The sequence below is a fragment of the Furipterus horrens genome, unplaced genomic scaffold (genome assembly GCF_987537825.1).
Source record: "Furipterus horrens unplaced genomic scaffold, mFurHor1.1.pri manual_scaffold_5, whole genome shotgun sequence".
Lineage (NCBI taxonomy): Eukaryota > Metazoa > Chordata > Mammalia > Chiroptera > Furipteridae > Furipterus > Furipterus horrens.
In genome coordinates, this window is record NW_028327175.1 from 177,794,727 (window position 1) to 177,810,399 (window position 15,673).

Genomic DNA, 15,673 nt, shown 5'->3' on the forward strand with positions numbered 1-15,673 from the left:
ATTGTGGTTGGGGTGGAGAGTTTCTTGCAGGTATCCTGGAGAGTCTGGTCCCTACTTGGAGCTTCCTGCACTCTTGAAAAATAAGCAAAAAAAAAAAACAACAAAAAACCTATCTTGTGCCGAGTCAGTCATGACTCACCTAAAGACTGTGGCAATTGAAAAGTCAAGGACACAGATGAAGGTACCTTCTCAAGGTTACCTATCTGGCAGATCAGTCTTGAGCTATTTTAACTGCATAAGTTTTTGTCCTTAATGCCTACTTACCTGAGGCCTCCAGTTTGCACAAATTGTTTCTGTTTACACAGAGAGAGAAGCACTTCCAAGTTAGCGTGGGGGGGTTAAGAGGTCATTTTAAGGACAAAGTCCTTTAAAAATATAGAGTGTGAATTAAATAATGCTGACAATGAAAAACTGATATCCTTTAGACTCATGGGGTAGAAGGAAGTTATGAGTGAAGATACAAATTACTTGCTTCTACAAATATTGGTAAGATTATTTACACACTTCTCTCCTATTAACTGAATCTTTTAAAAGAGGTTCAGTATCAGGTAATAAGAAAATGGGCTTCTGTATTAAAGGTTTGCATTTCAACTGGATATCTAGTTGCTCCTATGGCATTGGCCCAGTTGGTTTCCTTACCATATAGAGAAGTTCAGAAAGCCCATCTCTCTCGTGAGAGTCTATGTAAAAAGCCCAGCACATGTTAGGTTGTCAATATCTGTGAGTCACTGTAAATCTGAATCTTTTTAAAAGGTCTTCCCATTTTAGTCAGTTTCAGATTCTTAGAGGAACCATCTTCAGCAGGAACTTGACTGAGTGCATATAGTACCTTGTCCCACAACCAGCTTCATCAGGAAGTGCTGTGACAGGACTTTTCATTTTTGTTTTTTGTTCTGAATTCAGAGCTGCTTTGCTAAGGCATGGAGGCAGAAGATGTTTCAAAGGCTGAAGACACAGCTGAGGATCCAGGTTCCCAAAATAAAGGCCAGCCTGTTGTTGCTCAGTCTGACTTCCCACATGGAGGGCAGTCCCAGGGCCCCACAAGTCTCTGGGAGATGGTAGAAAGGAAGTTTCTGGAATATCAGCAGTTGGATCATAGGAGCCCAGTGGAGCGTCAGAGGAGCCTGTTGAGTCTTCTTCCACTCTTCCTAAAGGTTGGTATTCTTATTTTTGAAGCTGTATCACACAGTGCTCTGGGAATACTTCTGGAATGATTGGAAGCTGGAGTCGGTTGTTTTTAATATCATCACAAGTGGTCTCTGGTTGCTTAGAGGACAATGTTGTGTTATTTAATAAAGATGTCAAGCAAAGCTCATCTCCGGGATGAGGAAGGGCTTAGAATGGATGAACAATTGACTCTGGAGTAATATTTACTCTTTAGTTTAAAAAGTTATATTATTCAGCCACAATCTCAGCTTAAAAACCAGTGAAGAGAACAGCTCCTTTGGGAGCGAGGAAAGTAGTATGTGTCTTGAGACATGAGTCACAGGGATGGATGGCTGTTAATCTCAAGCACCAATCACGCTTACAGTGGGGCCTGGGAGAGCCAGAACATCAAATTTTGCCAATAATGCAAACTGAGGTAGAATCAGTGGGGAGCATCAAAGCAGTGTTCCCTTCCCTGCTTACAGACACATGGGAGAAGTCTAGCCTGTCTACTGGGCCAACACTCTGGCTAGTGACAGTTGGTAACAGCATGGGTACAGGGATTTTCCTTGTTGTCTTGGAACAAAGCTCCTGACAGGTCTGACTTAGAGTTGAATATAGTGAAGGCTAGTTGTACAGTTGGAAATGCATCTTTTTATGAGGACTTTTAGTTTTTGCTTGACTATTAATTTTGAGTTATTATTCCAAAAATATACCTATATTCAAAGAACAGAGAATATGAGATACTTTTCACATTGAAAAATAGACTAAGACAGATGGAGGCTTAGGCAGGTTTTTAGTGGGAAACCCCATTCTTAATGTTTCATCTAACTTATTACTCAGAGATATTTATGGATTTTCAAAGACAACTCAGAATCTTATTAGGATTATGTTTATATGAGGCATTGAATACTTAGGCATGTTTTTCTATAAAAAGAAAGTGTCAAATAACTTATTGTTCATTTACTCATTCTTTTCCTCCATGATTTAGACTTGTATACCCCATTTATCCCATTTCACAGACTGGATAACTAGGACAAAGGGATATACTGGAAAAAAAGAACTAGGTTAGAAGAGATGGTTCAGGTTTTTTATTTCTAACCTCCCTGTCCTGATAACCCCAGTGTTTGGGAGTTAGCTTAGTCTCACCCAGTTTTCAAATCAACTTTGTGCTTTCCAAAGGAAACCTGTGAGCTGCTTCCCATCCCAACTGAAATTCACCGGGAATGTGTATGGCTTCATCTGCTGTATTGTATTTTTCCCACCCACCTGGGCAGCCTGGCTCTAATGAAAGTACTTTGCATCCGAGAGCCAGGGCTCCCCCATATTTCTTCACCTCTCTTCAGATTGTTGATTTGAGAATTTCTTCATTTGTTGTACAAAAATTTATTATTAAACATCTATACTCTCTTCTATGGCCTGGGGCTAAGAGTAAAGAAGACAGAGGTTTCACCCTTATGGACAATTCAGTCCAAAGCAGAAGATACTGAATAGCACCCAGAATGTGTTTTATTTGGCTTATAGGTTTAAAATGAATTACTCACCATTTTTTCAAAATGAAAAGCTTTCATTTGAAAATCAGATTTGTAGTTTCTTGAAAATTTTGGTAGCTGTAATGCCAACAATTACGTGGAGATGGTTAGAGGCACCCCTTTTGAAGAAAAGATGGCCTTGGCTTTACCCTAGTCCCACACTCCCTAATATTTTTTATCCCATGCACCTTACTCATTTATGTTATTTGATCCTATAGGCATCTGAGCTTGCAACTCCATGGGTAGCATGCAGTTCCTATTACAAGTGAACCTTGATATTGGTCCCTATATCTAAAGCTTTGTTCTGGTAATTGAAGACACAATGGCCCATGGACTTTCAACTCAAAGACAGCAGAACTCAAGCCCTGAATCCATTGCTTATTACCTGTGCCTTATTTAGCAAGTTACTAAGTATTACTGAACCTCAGTTTCTCATCTGTAAAGTGTAATCAATAACACTTTGCTGGGAGACTGTGAGGGTGAGATAGGATGATGACTGTGAAGTTCAGGGCACATGGAAAGCAGACACCTATAACCTAACCACAAGCTTCCAGGATACTAACCACACATATGCAGTTTGAGATTCCGTCACCATGATTCCCCATACTACTGACACAACCTGCTATGTTTGGGATCCCTGAAATCCACCTCTGATGAACCCTGGAGAAGCAGAATATTACAGGCTTTTAATCATTTGTTAAAATCTACATTCTTTTATTAAGTCCTATATGTCTATAAACATGTCATTTCTATTAAATTCTGACTAATAAAACCCTGCCAGAGCCAGACCAGAGCCCTCAACCTTCTTCATTAAAAGTTGGTAGTGGAAAGAAATGTGGGGAAAGTAGGTTATTTTCCCACGTGTAGTGAAGATAAAATCTGAGCTGTAGATGAAGACTGAAAACATCCATTGGAATACAGGTTCTCATGTAAGAGATCAAGCTTGTAACCACTCTGCTCTGGGTTTTATAACCATAAAACAGTGTTCTTCAAGGTCATCTATAAAGAACCCCATTGAAAATATTAGGATTTATAAAGTTATGCCATGTCCTGTGGAATGTGGCTGTTAACATCAAAGCTTTATTCATATATCAGTTGTCATGGAAGCCATGGCCCAATTGGGCTCAGAGACTCCTGAGCACATTTAAGAGTCCTGGGGAATGCTTTGTTTGGTAGATCTCAGTTCTCTATACTTGGCTCTTTACATTTTGGGCCCAAGGAAAATTAAGATTATCTGAAATATTCTTTGTTCTAAGACAATAAACACAAGAGATTTTGAATTATGGTCCCTCCTTAGAAAGGGTTATGTCCCTGGGTGGTGGAATCTTATGTAACTGGGCCACACTCTATCAATCAGACAAAGCATGGAAGGGGTAGCTCATGTGTAGTTAGGGCTCTGGCAAAGGTTGATGGCAGTGTGTTCCTCACCCCAGTCAGTCCTGAGACTTGATAATTAATGTTGTCTTGTGTAGTAGACTCCCTCAGAGGGACTTGTTTGGCATCTTATCCCCAGAGAACCTCTTCTTTGGCTTTCTATCATCTCTTATTCCTCCAAACCCATAGCAGAGAACACATTTTCCCTCATTCATGTCATTGTTTGTACATATATCTGCATTAACTGCTAGGCAAGTCCAAAGATGAGCATGGTTGGTTCCATATTAAATTTTAGCCCCATTGTTTCATCTCCAGAGTTAAAGCACAACTGTAGGGTGTTAAGAAGTGAACCTACTCAACATTTTGGTTGCTGTCTTGGTAATAAGGAATTGCCTAATGAAATCTCTGAGCATTGGAGCCCTGGAAGGGAGCTGATTCCTCCTTCACCAGGCTCCATCAATTCCCTTTATAGCTCAAAGAGGAATTCTTAGCTGGGACAAATGGTTACTTTCACTGCTGATAGATAGTAATATTCACCAAGTTCTAACTAACTAAACCAGGCATTTAGTTCAGTGTTTAAAAGCCCTTACAATAGCCCCATGAAGTGAATGCTACTTTTATCCCTGATTTATAAATGAGAAAAGAGATGATGTTATAAAACTTGGCTAAGGTTATTCAGTTGTTAGTGGAAAGCATAACTTAACCTGGACAGCCTGCCAAGGCCTGTGTTGTTAAACCATTTGTCTTCTTCAGTGCTGGGGTTTTTAGGACAGAGCATATTTTTTTCCCTACCCCAAGATTCACTAGACAATGGCTTAGCCTGGCAAGTACTTACATTCCCTTTGGGTACGAAGAGATGCTATTTCTGGGTAGCTGACTCCAGAAGGTCTTAGACATAGAGGAGGTTTTATTGTATCACACAAGAAGCAGCAGAGAACCAATGACTTCTCGGTGTGTAGAGCAGTGTTTTTAGGAAGGATTCAATTGGCAGTTATTCTTTTCCTGCCAAGCACCTTGGGCTTTGCTCTTTTTAGAGCTTTTCTGGTCATAGGATTTCACAACAAGAGGAGAAGGCATTCCTTTAGTAAGCTTGGGCAGATCCTGCTGGCTTTCAGTTGAGTTTGCTTTGAGGCAAAGGGAACCACCTCAGGTCCTCATGTTGTATAGAGATATTCCATGATAGTAGACATGGGGGAAGCTAGAGTTATAGATGTAGTTGTTGAAGATTGTTCTTAGGATATATGCTTTGAGAGAAAGCAGGCAGTGAGATAGGGAATCCCCAGAAATTAGTGTGAAACTCCTCACTGTCTGGGATGGACAACCAGAGGGTGTCATAACATGGGAAAAATAAGGAGATCTGTGAATGTGGTATATTAGAGAAGCTGCTACAAATGAGTTCACACTGCTGCCTTTGAGAGATAGCATCTATGTCCCCTTCCTTTGAATCTGAATGGGTTTGTAGTAGCTTAGCTAATGGAATAATGCAGAAATGACATTTCCAGGCCCAGGCCTCAAGAGACTTGTAGCTTCTTCCTGTCACTTGGCATGTTCACTCTTAGCATTCTGCTGCCATGTTGTGAGGAAGACCAAGAAGCCGTATGTAAAAACCTGTGTGGAAGGGGACCAAAGCCTTTGATCTTGCAGCTGTACATGCTGCTAACAGCCAACACCAACTCACCAGTCATGTGAATGTACTATCTTGAAAGTGCTGAGTGAAGCAGAGAAACCTCTGCCTGCTGAGCCCTGCTCAAATTGCAGGCCCATGAAAAAAAAAATGATGGCTGTTATTTTAAGTCACTCAATTTTGGGCTTCTTTGTTATACAGTAATAGATAACCAGAACAGTGGGTAACATGGGAAGAAATCTATTCATTTCCTAGTGTGGAAGAATTGAAATAAACACCCAATCAATTGTACTTGTGAGTTTTTGTGTGCATGCATGTGCATGAGTGTATGTGTATGTGCACACATGTTCATGTACACAGACATGTTCTTTTAGACTAAGTGCCTGGCCTGTGGTACAGAGTTCATGCCATCACGTGTGGTTAATTATTCTCATAAAAACCATGCAGGGATCCAATTGACAAGGGATAAGCAATAAGTAGCATTAAATATGATATAATAACAAGGATAACCAATGATTATGTCAAAGTGTGGTGTCCAGAGAGGATGGTGAGGGTCAACACTCCTCCTTGTCCATCCTTGACTCTATCTCCTCAAGTGGGGCTGCAATATGATTTCTTCCCATTTTGGGAAAAAGACATTTTTGTTGTGCTAACAAAATTTTGATGCATCACTTTTTTTATTTACAAAGGAGAGAATCAACTGTGTCACACTAGCAGGGGAAAGATATGTAAAGTCTCAAAAATGTTTTGAGTTCACTTAAAGACCAAACCACTAAACTCTGCAGTAATGAAGAAGTAGTAATATTGCTGTCATACTTGGAAACCAACCAGATTCTCTGTCATTCAAAAGGAGGGTTTTCTTCCATCTCCTCAAGAGCTTTTGTCATTCCTTATTTTCCATTGGAGACCCCCAGCATCATTTTCTTTCTCTCTCTTCCATGTGAAGGGACAGCTACAAGGCATGATGGTGCAGCTTAGATAATGTGAGTAAATAAAAGTTTTTAAAAATATTGAGCAATATTTCTCCAGCATACAAGTCCCAGCTTGGGAAAAAGTTAGGTCCTTTTGGAAGTTGCCTTAACTCTTTGGGGTCTCCACGGTATCATTCCATAAATAATTGCCTCTGTGCATCAAACAGCACCCCAGTGGCCTGAAAGAGTTAACGTGGCTTCCAGAAGTGCCCATTGAGGTCCCAGGAAGGAGTGTGAGCCTTGGGAGGATCTGGCTGAGTGTACAATTACTGCTCAACTCACAGTGGCCCAATTTGCTTTATTGTAGAGTGCCTCCTGGAGTCCCACTGCTCGAAGATAATCTAGATGCTTCTGAGTCAATTGCCTGCAAATTGGCCTTTGAGGGGTTTGCCAGTGCAGTGAGGAGGCACAGGAATTTGTTAGGAAGACTTCATAGCAGAGTTCTCATTCCTGGGAAGGGAAATAATCTTACCACAGAAGTTTCCAGCAAAAGGATTGACTTTTTCTTTCCAGGGATTAAAGTTTCCAAGTGATAGCTAGTTTCCAGGTGGTAACCATAAATTTCTTAGATGTGCACATGCTACTTAGGTATGCGTGAAGTAATTCAATTCCCCACTCTGTGACTTAACTGATTCTGTGGGCTTACCCTCTGGCTCAGCTTTGGTTTCTGTAAAGTGGGAATAATAATAATAGCAGTTATTGTGAGGATTATTGGGGATAATGCATGTAAGTGTTTGGCCCAGTGTTTAGCTCAACATCAGCACACAGTACACTTGGCCATTGTTCTGCATATCATGTGTTTCATGATTATGTGTTCACCTACCAAATATCTGTTGAAGATCTATTATGTGCAACAGTGTTTAACATTTAGCTAGCATTTTTGTAGTTTTAGCAAAGTGCTGATGTGCTCATTTTTTATTTATAAAGGAAAGGGGCAACTCTATAGGGCAGAAAATAAAAACAATTTTCAAATACAAAGTTTTTTCAAAACAAAATAAATACCCAGGTACTCGCCATCGATGTAAAGTAAATCACACTTTTTAGATAAACTAAAGCCACCTGTGTACACAGTCCGGCACACATTCATCTTTCCCCCTACTCCATTAGTAACTCCTATCCTGCTGAATTATCAGGAATATGTATATATACACATATATATAGTTCCATGGGTTTTCATAGACTCATAATATACTTCTGCAACTTACTTTTTCCACTCAACATTCTTCTTCTAGGGTTTATCCACAACTCTATTTCTTTTCCAGTTCTTTATGGTATCCTTATATAAATATGCCATAAATTATTTATTCATGTCCAAAAATGACATTAAGTTTTTCCAATTTTTCATGAAATCACAAATAGTGCTGCAGATGTATTTCTTGTCCACATTTCCATTGCACATGTGCCAGCCTTTCCTTAGGGAACCTAGGAGTGGGATTGCTGGGTTGTAGCACATGTGCCCCGTTAGCATTCTTGAATTGGTTAAATATTCTTCAGAGAGCTTCTACCAAGAGACACTCCATCAGTAGAGCATGGGGGTTACATGGTCCCTCACCTTTGCTCACATGTTGTCAGGTTTTGTATTTTTTACCAACTTGAAAGGTATAAAATATTTCATTGTGGTTTTAATTTACATTTTCTTTATTATTAGTAACTTGCTATTTATCTGTTATTAGTTACTTGTTTCATTTGCCTGAATTTAAAAAATCAGGGTTTTTTTTTAATCTTATTAATTTGCAGCAGTCTGGATATAATTCCTTTGTCAGTTATATGCATTGCAAATATTTTCTCCCAAATCTGTGGCTTGCCTCTTCATTTTGTATAGAGCATCTTTAATATAAATATTTTTAAATGTGGTGACTTCTGGCCAAGATGGAGGCCTAGATAGACATGCTGCATCTCCCTTCACAACTAAGAAGGAATATAACTACATCAAAACTAGAGAAAACTAGAAGTTCCAGAAAATTGAGCTGCATGGAAGTCCAACAAACAAAGATATAAAGAATAAATACTCATCCAGACAGGTAGGAGGGGTGGAGCCAGGGCAGAGAGGACACGGTGTGGTGGCAGCAGCAGTGGTGGCAGCAGCAAACCAGCAGAAAGCACAGTCACACGTTTTAAAAAGTCGAGAGAGACACCTGGGGAGTGCTCCCAGCACTAGGCCAGACCACACAGTTCATGGTCTCAGTGCCGGGGACAATAAAGCCTCATTGCTTCTGACTGTGCAAACCAGTGGGGGTTGCAGCAGAGGAAGAACCTGCTAATCTTTCAGCAGAGTCTGCTTGTTTAAAGGGCCCCCATGGTCCTGGAATGTCTGCAAACCCACACACTCTTGGAACGATGGCCACAGCAACAGCTAGAGAGATGCCAGACCCATATGGAAGAGGGAGAAGTGCCTGGAAAAGGGGTAAATGCTGAACAGGCAAGGTTATTCCCTCTCAGACCCCTACACCCAACACAGCACCACAACATGGTGAAACGAGTCGCCCATACTGATGAATACCTAAGGCTCCATCCCTTACAACATAACAGATGCGACAGCTCTACCTAAGACACAAAGACAGACAAACACAAGACCCTGGCAAGATGAGGAGACAGAGAAGTGTGGCTCAAAAGGGGGAACGAATCAAGGTTCCAGTGGGAGAACTAAGCAACAAGGAGATAGGCAACCTAACAGGTGAGGAGATAGCCAACCTAACAGACGCAGAGTTCAAAACACTGGTGATAAAGATGCTCACAGATGTGGTAGATATACTTAAGTATGACAAACCCATAAGGGAAGAAGTGAAGGCTATGCTAAATGAAACAAAGGAAAATTCACTCAAAACCAATGGTGAAGGGAAGGAAACCAGGGTTCAAATCAATTATTTGGAGCATAAAGAAGAAAAAAACAGTCAACCAATACAGAATGAGAAAACAAGAACTGAAAAAAATGAGGAGAGGCTTAGGAATCTCTGGAATAGCTTTAAATGGGCCAAGATCCGAACCATAGGGGTGCCAGAAGGAGGAGAGGAAGAGCAAGTAATTGAAAGCTTATGTGAGAAAATAATGAAGAAAAACTTCCCCAATTTGGTGAAGGAAATAGACATACAAGTCCAGGAAGCACAGAGTCCCAAACAAGCTAGATCCAAAGAAGACCACACCAAGACACATCATAATTAGAATGGCAAAGGTTAAAGATAAATAGAGAATCTTAAAAGCAGGAAGAGAAAAGCAGAAAGTTACCTACAAAGGGTGCCTATAAGATTGTCAGATGATTTCTCAAAAGAAACTTTGCAGGCAAGAAGGGGCTGGCAAGAAGTATTCAAGGTGATGAAAAACAAGGACTTACAACCAAGATTACTCTATCCAGTAAAGCTATCATTTATAATGGAAGGGCAGATAAAGTGCTTCCCAGACAAGGTAAAGGAGTTCATCATCACCAAGTTGTCATTATATGAAATGTCAAAGGGACTTACTTAAGAAAAAGACGATCAAAATTATGAACATTAAAATGACAACAAACTCACAACTTCCAACAACTGAATCTAAAAATCAAGTCCAACTAAGCAAACAAGCATAGGAACAGAATCATAGGCATGGAGATCATTTGGAGGGCTATCAGCTGGGAAGGGGAAGAGGGAGAGATGGGGAAATGTGCAGGGATTAGGAAGCATAATTGGTTGGTACAAAATAGACAGGGGGAAGTTAAGAATAATATAGGAAAGAAAGGGTGAAGCCAAAGAACTTATATGCACAACTCATGGACATGAACTAAAGGGGGTGGGATTGCTGGAGGGAAGGGGTATACTGGGCAGAGAGGAGCAAAAGGAAAAAAAATTGGGACTACTGAAACAACATAATCAATAAAATATACTTAAAAAAGATTTTTAAATGTTTACTTTTTAACAAATATAGTACCTGTAGCAAGGAAACATACTGAAATGATTTCTCTTTGGAATTTGATGCCTTTTTCACCTTCTCTAGAAGGAGGATCTCAGTTTAATAACCTTGGTCAGATCTTTGAGCAAGAATATAATTTATATGGTTAGTGAATGGGTTCAATAAATGAGAGTCCATCCAGCAAAACTGCATTTTGTAGAGGCCACTAGTGACCAGGAATGTGTACAGCAGCCTACCTTCTTGTTGAGAACCTGCGATAGAAATTCCTGGGAACTCAAGTCCTGGGCCACGGCTAGTCACTCTACTCTGTTGGTCTGGAGAGAGCTTTTCTCATCCTAGGACTAGTGAACTCGGCCTATGACAGCACAGTAGAGCAAAGGCAAAAGATGGGGATGAAAAGCAGAACTAGGAATCGGATTACTACAGAAACCAGGGGAGCTTCTGAATAAAGGAGGATCAGTGAGACATAGCAGTTGATGGGATAAGGAAAGTGAGCGGGAGGGAAACCTAGCAAATCACTCCTGAATTTCCCACTAGGACAACTGGGTGCTTGGCAAGGCCATTTGCTGAGACAAGGTGCAACAGCTTTGGGGGGAAAGGCAATGGTTTCAGTTATGTATGTTTGATGTTTTAGGAGCATGAGTTCAGGGGAGATATCCAGGGCCCAAGTGACTGGGTTTGGAGCTCAGCAGAAATCTGGAGAATTCACAGACATTAGGGTAGCGATACAGTGGAATCCTGAGGGTAGGTGATATTGTGGCCTTTGAGATGCACCAGAGAAACTGACTTGAGCCATTGGTTTGGGTTGGCAAGGAGAGAGGGAGGTGACTCTCTGGCCTTCCTTTGCAGCTTTGAAATCTCTGACCAAATCCTGTTTGCATTCAGGCCTGGGAACACTCCGTTGGGATCATCTGCTTTCCCAGTCTCCAAAGGCTGGCCAAGGAGGTTTCCGACCAGCTAGCCCAAGAAATACAGAAGGTACTTGTGGGAAAGCCTGCAGGTAAGAAGGTCCTGGACAAAAGTTATGGGAGAACAAAACAGCTCTAAAGACTCCTCCCGGGCCTCCTGCTCTGTCCCTCTCTCCTTTCTAGTGGAGTTAGCGTAGTGCCTTCCAAAGAGACCAGTGGGCCCAGTTCTGTCACTAAGTACCGTGGGCACAACAGGAAAGACTAGCAGAGCATCAAGGAAAGGGAACTTAGGAAAATGCTGTTTCTGGGAGGGACACAACCAGAGGCTCTGGGAGGAAGTGCTAGGATAAAAACTACACCTAAGTATTTAACAGAGAGCTCAGTCCAGAAAAGACAAAGTTCAAAGCATATTTTTTGTTGTGGAGTCCCTGACTTTTATTCTTCCACCCATGGGGCCGGACGCTGGGGGGTTAGGCTATGGAGGGAATTCCAGGGGAAAGGAATAGTGTGAGCATCCCTGCAGCATTAGGAATCTCTGCAGTATAAGGGGCTGTGTGAAACAGAAAGTGAGGTGAAGACTCTGGATTGTGGGAAGTTTATCTCTGAGGAACTTGCTCTTACTATTTAGTAATACGGATCCATTGATGGTTGTTGAACAGGGATGACTGCCTACTAATGACTGTCCTCCCAAAAGTTTAATCTGGCTGAGTATGAAAGTTTGGTATAGATTCAGGTGGCATTCCGGGGAAGGCAGAAGTTCCCTAAAGATGCTAAGGTGCATCTCCGAGGAAGAGGAGCTCAAGTGGACAGGAAACTGAGTGAGGAAGTCACTGCATCATTCTGCTGGTGACACTTTTTCTTCTTATGTTATTGTCAGAGCAAGCACGGGCAGCAGCTGGGCAGTTACTGAGCTGGAAGGGGGATATGGATCAGGATGGCTATCTGCTCCTGAAGTCAGTGTTCGTGCTCACAGGGACGGATTCGGTAAGTGCCAGGACACACTGGTCTGACCCTAGCATTCCTCACCCACAGGGTGAGTCTCAGCTCAGGGCAGTGGAATGTCACAGAAGTCTTTGTTTCCATGAAACTGGTTTCTCATTTCTCCTCCCTTCCATTCTGATATAGGATGTGGACTTCTGCAATTCTGAAATTCAGGTTTGAATTTTGCCTTTTCAGTTGACAAGCTGTGTGTAACCTCGGGCAAATTGCATTACCCTCTGTGACTCTGTCGTGTTGCTAATTTAAGGATGGGGGATAATAATGCCTCAATTCTAAGGTTGTTGTGAAGATTAAAAATGGCTGCTGTCCCTGTGTGTCAGGACAGGGCTCGGTGTGTCCCATGCACTGTGTTCATTAATCCTCCCAAGCCCTAGGAGTCAGATTATGGTGACATCATGTCAGTGGTGAGCTATCAGGCTCACCCGTGTTGTGTAACTGCAGTCTGTCTGGCTCTAGAGCCCATGCTCTGAGCCACTTCTCTTATTTTTTGCCTTCCGGAGCCACACCTGTAGTCACCTGTCCACGCATGGCAGTACAGAGACAAAGCTCAAATGAGGCTTCTCCCCCTTTCTTCCCACCTGCACCCCATCCTGGCTATGGTCATGTCCTCTCACTGTGAAGAGGGTCCTGGTGCTTCCTCTGAGGGGTTTGCTGATGGCTGGTGTCCTCTCAGACAGAAGTGGTCCTAGCATCTGTGGCCATCAGCAGAAATTACCAGAGGGCCATGCAGGGCGGGCCCAGAAACTCTCTTGTCTTGTCATCTATAGGGAGTGCCCACTGCGATGGGTCTAACACAAAGCAGTCTAGACTAGCTTTTGGGTAGGTGGAGTAAAGCTGAAGTGTCAGCCAGAGAGAGAGGTCCGCCTCACTCTTCCTCTGTGTAAACGGCCTGGAGCACCATCAGGTGCAGCAGCCTGAAGCACAGATCAGGGCTCTTCTGCTCTTGGGAAAACCCTGTTTTCAGTCTGAGTAGTATTACATTAACCTAAGGATTGGTTTTCCACTGTGAGCAGCTAGACCCAAAGGCAGTGAGAGAGGTAAGCCATTGGCTTTCAGTTGAGCCATTGTAGCATGGGGGACAAGGAGAGCTGCCTAAGCGGGGTCACCGCAGAGCCAGAAGTCAAGGAAAGGGGTGGACTTTACTGGCGCAATAGGAGCTTTTAGGGGCAGGGTAGAATCAGTTTACTATGTGATATTCCTGGTCTGGCTTTATCTGTGCATTCTTCCTTTCTGTTTTTCTAATTTACCCACCATGCCTGTCAGTTTAGTCAATCGGGTGGGAATTGTGTGGACAATATACTTTAGATGAACCCCACATGCGCTCCCATGTGTGCGCATACACACACAAAGAAGGTAGCCACAGTAATCCTGGTGGAGCTTCAGGCAGATCCCATGGAAGAGAGGCCCCAGGAGCTCTACACTCAGTAGGTCTCTCTGCCAGCTCCCTGTCTTCTCTCGTCTTTCTGGTGACTCTGGTTACTGGTCTTTGCCTGTAGGTCACAGTGAAGTTTTAGATCTGAATGAGAGGATGGGAAGGGTGCTGATCAGATCATTAAGTCAGTGGTTTGCACTTGTTATCAACTATCCCTTCCTGACTGTTCCAATGTCCTAATCAGGAGGCAACCTACCAAGTCAGTGGTGTGGTTGCCTAGGGAAGACCTTATGTGTGTGTTTTTCTTTTAAGGGCTCTAAATAATGGCTTAGTTTTACATAGACATTCATCCTGAATTAGAACACACTTCCACATAGCAACAGGAAAAGAAACAGTTGGCATCATGGTGACAATTCTTCATTTCTGGAAGTTTATTCATCTGGCAGAGCTGAGAATTCAGAGTTCTCATTAATTTCCAAATCATGGTTAAATAGAAGTTACCATTTTAAAAGTAATAAGTAATATTCTGGCATGTAAAAATTCACATAGGACCAAATTTTAGCTATATTACAATTTAATATGGTGATTCAAAATGTCCTCAGGGTCTTGTAACAGCAATGATTAGTAAGACCATTGTGAATGTCAGTTTTCATCGTACCAGCCTAGATCTAAAGTGGTGTGAGATCCCTAGGAAGTTGTCCTTTTCTTGCAGTATTTTTCTTTTTCTAATAAGCCTGAACTGTGCATGATTATGAACTCTCTATTTTTAAAAATTCTGAATACACAAGTCTTATCCATTTCCTCAATCTCTTAATCATCTCTCATGTGCAAATTGCAGTGCTGGGTGCTATAGGGAGATTCAGAGGAGAACAAAACAAAGTCCCCACTTTTTACAGTTCACAGTAGTATAGAAATAATAACAACTAAATTTGTGAACTGCCTCATTTTGCTCCAGACATTGTTTTAAACATTTTTTTCTCTTTCCCTCTCTTTCTTTTTAAAGTTGTACTGTTTTAAATTACAGTTGTCCCTTTTTTTTGCCAGGCTCTCCCTTGCCCAACCTCCCACTCCACCTCCCACAGTCAATCCCCACTTTATCGTCCATGTCCATAGCTCCTTTATACTTGTTTCTTGACAAGGCCCTTCCCCTTCTTTCCCCCAATATCTCCTTCCTCCCTTTGCTCAGATAAATGTCATTTTGTTTCTTATTTCCATATCTCTGATTCTGTTTCGCTCGTTTGTTTGTTGTGCATTAATTTCCACTAATAGCTGAGATCATATGGTATTTGTCTTTCACCACCTGGCTTATTTTACTTAGCATAATACTCTCTAGTTCCATCCATGCTGTCACAAAAGTTAGGAATTCCTTCTTTCTTTCTACTGCATAGTATTCCATTTTGTAAATGTACCACAGTTTTTTGATCCACTCATTTACTGATGGGCACTCAGGCTGTTTCCAGCCCTTGGCTATTATAAATAACACTGCTATGAACATTGGGGTGCGTAGGCTCTTCTGAATTGGTGTTTCAGGAAGCTTAGGGTATAATCCCAGCAGTGGGATTGCTGGGTCAAAAGGCAGTTCCATTTTTAGTTTTTTAAGGAAATTCCATACTGTTTCCACATTGGCTGCACCAGTATGCATTTCCACCAACAACGCATCAGGGTTTACTTTTCTCCATATCCACTCTGGCACCTGTTGATTTGTTAATGATGGCCATTCTGATCGGTGTGAGGTGGTATCTCATTCTGGTTTTAATTTGCATCTCATTAATGTCTAGTGATGTGGAGCATCCTTTCATATGACTATGGACCCTCTGTATGTCCTCTTTGGTGAAGCATCTGTTCAGGTCCTTTGCCCATTTTTAATT

At 41.8% G+C, this 15,673-nt stretch overlaps 1 protein-coding gene across 1 annotated transcript in view; it reads left to right on the top strand.

Moving 5' to 3' along the window:
• WDFY4 (WDFY family member 4) overlaps positions 1–15,673 on the top strand; it is a 350,593-nt gene that overhangs the window by 24,331 nt on the left and 310,589 nt on the right. The window contains exons 2-4 of the mRNA XM_090278357.1: positions 904–1,154; positions 11,412–11,526; positions 12,312–12,418. Of these exons, the coding sequence (XP_090134483.1) occupies positions 921–1,154; positions 11,412–11,526; positions 12,312–12,418 (456 nt within the window). The 5' untranslated portion in view covers positions 904–920. The remainder of the gene's footprint in view (positions 1–903; positions 1,155–11,411; positions 11,527–12,311; positions 12,419–15,673) is intronic.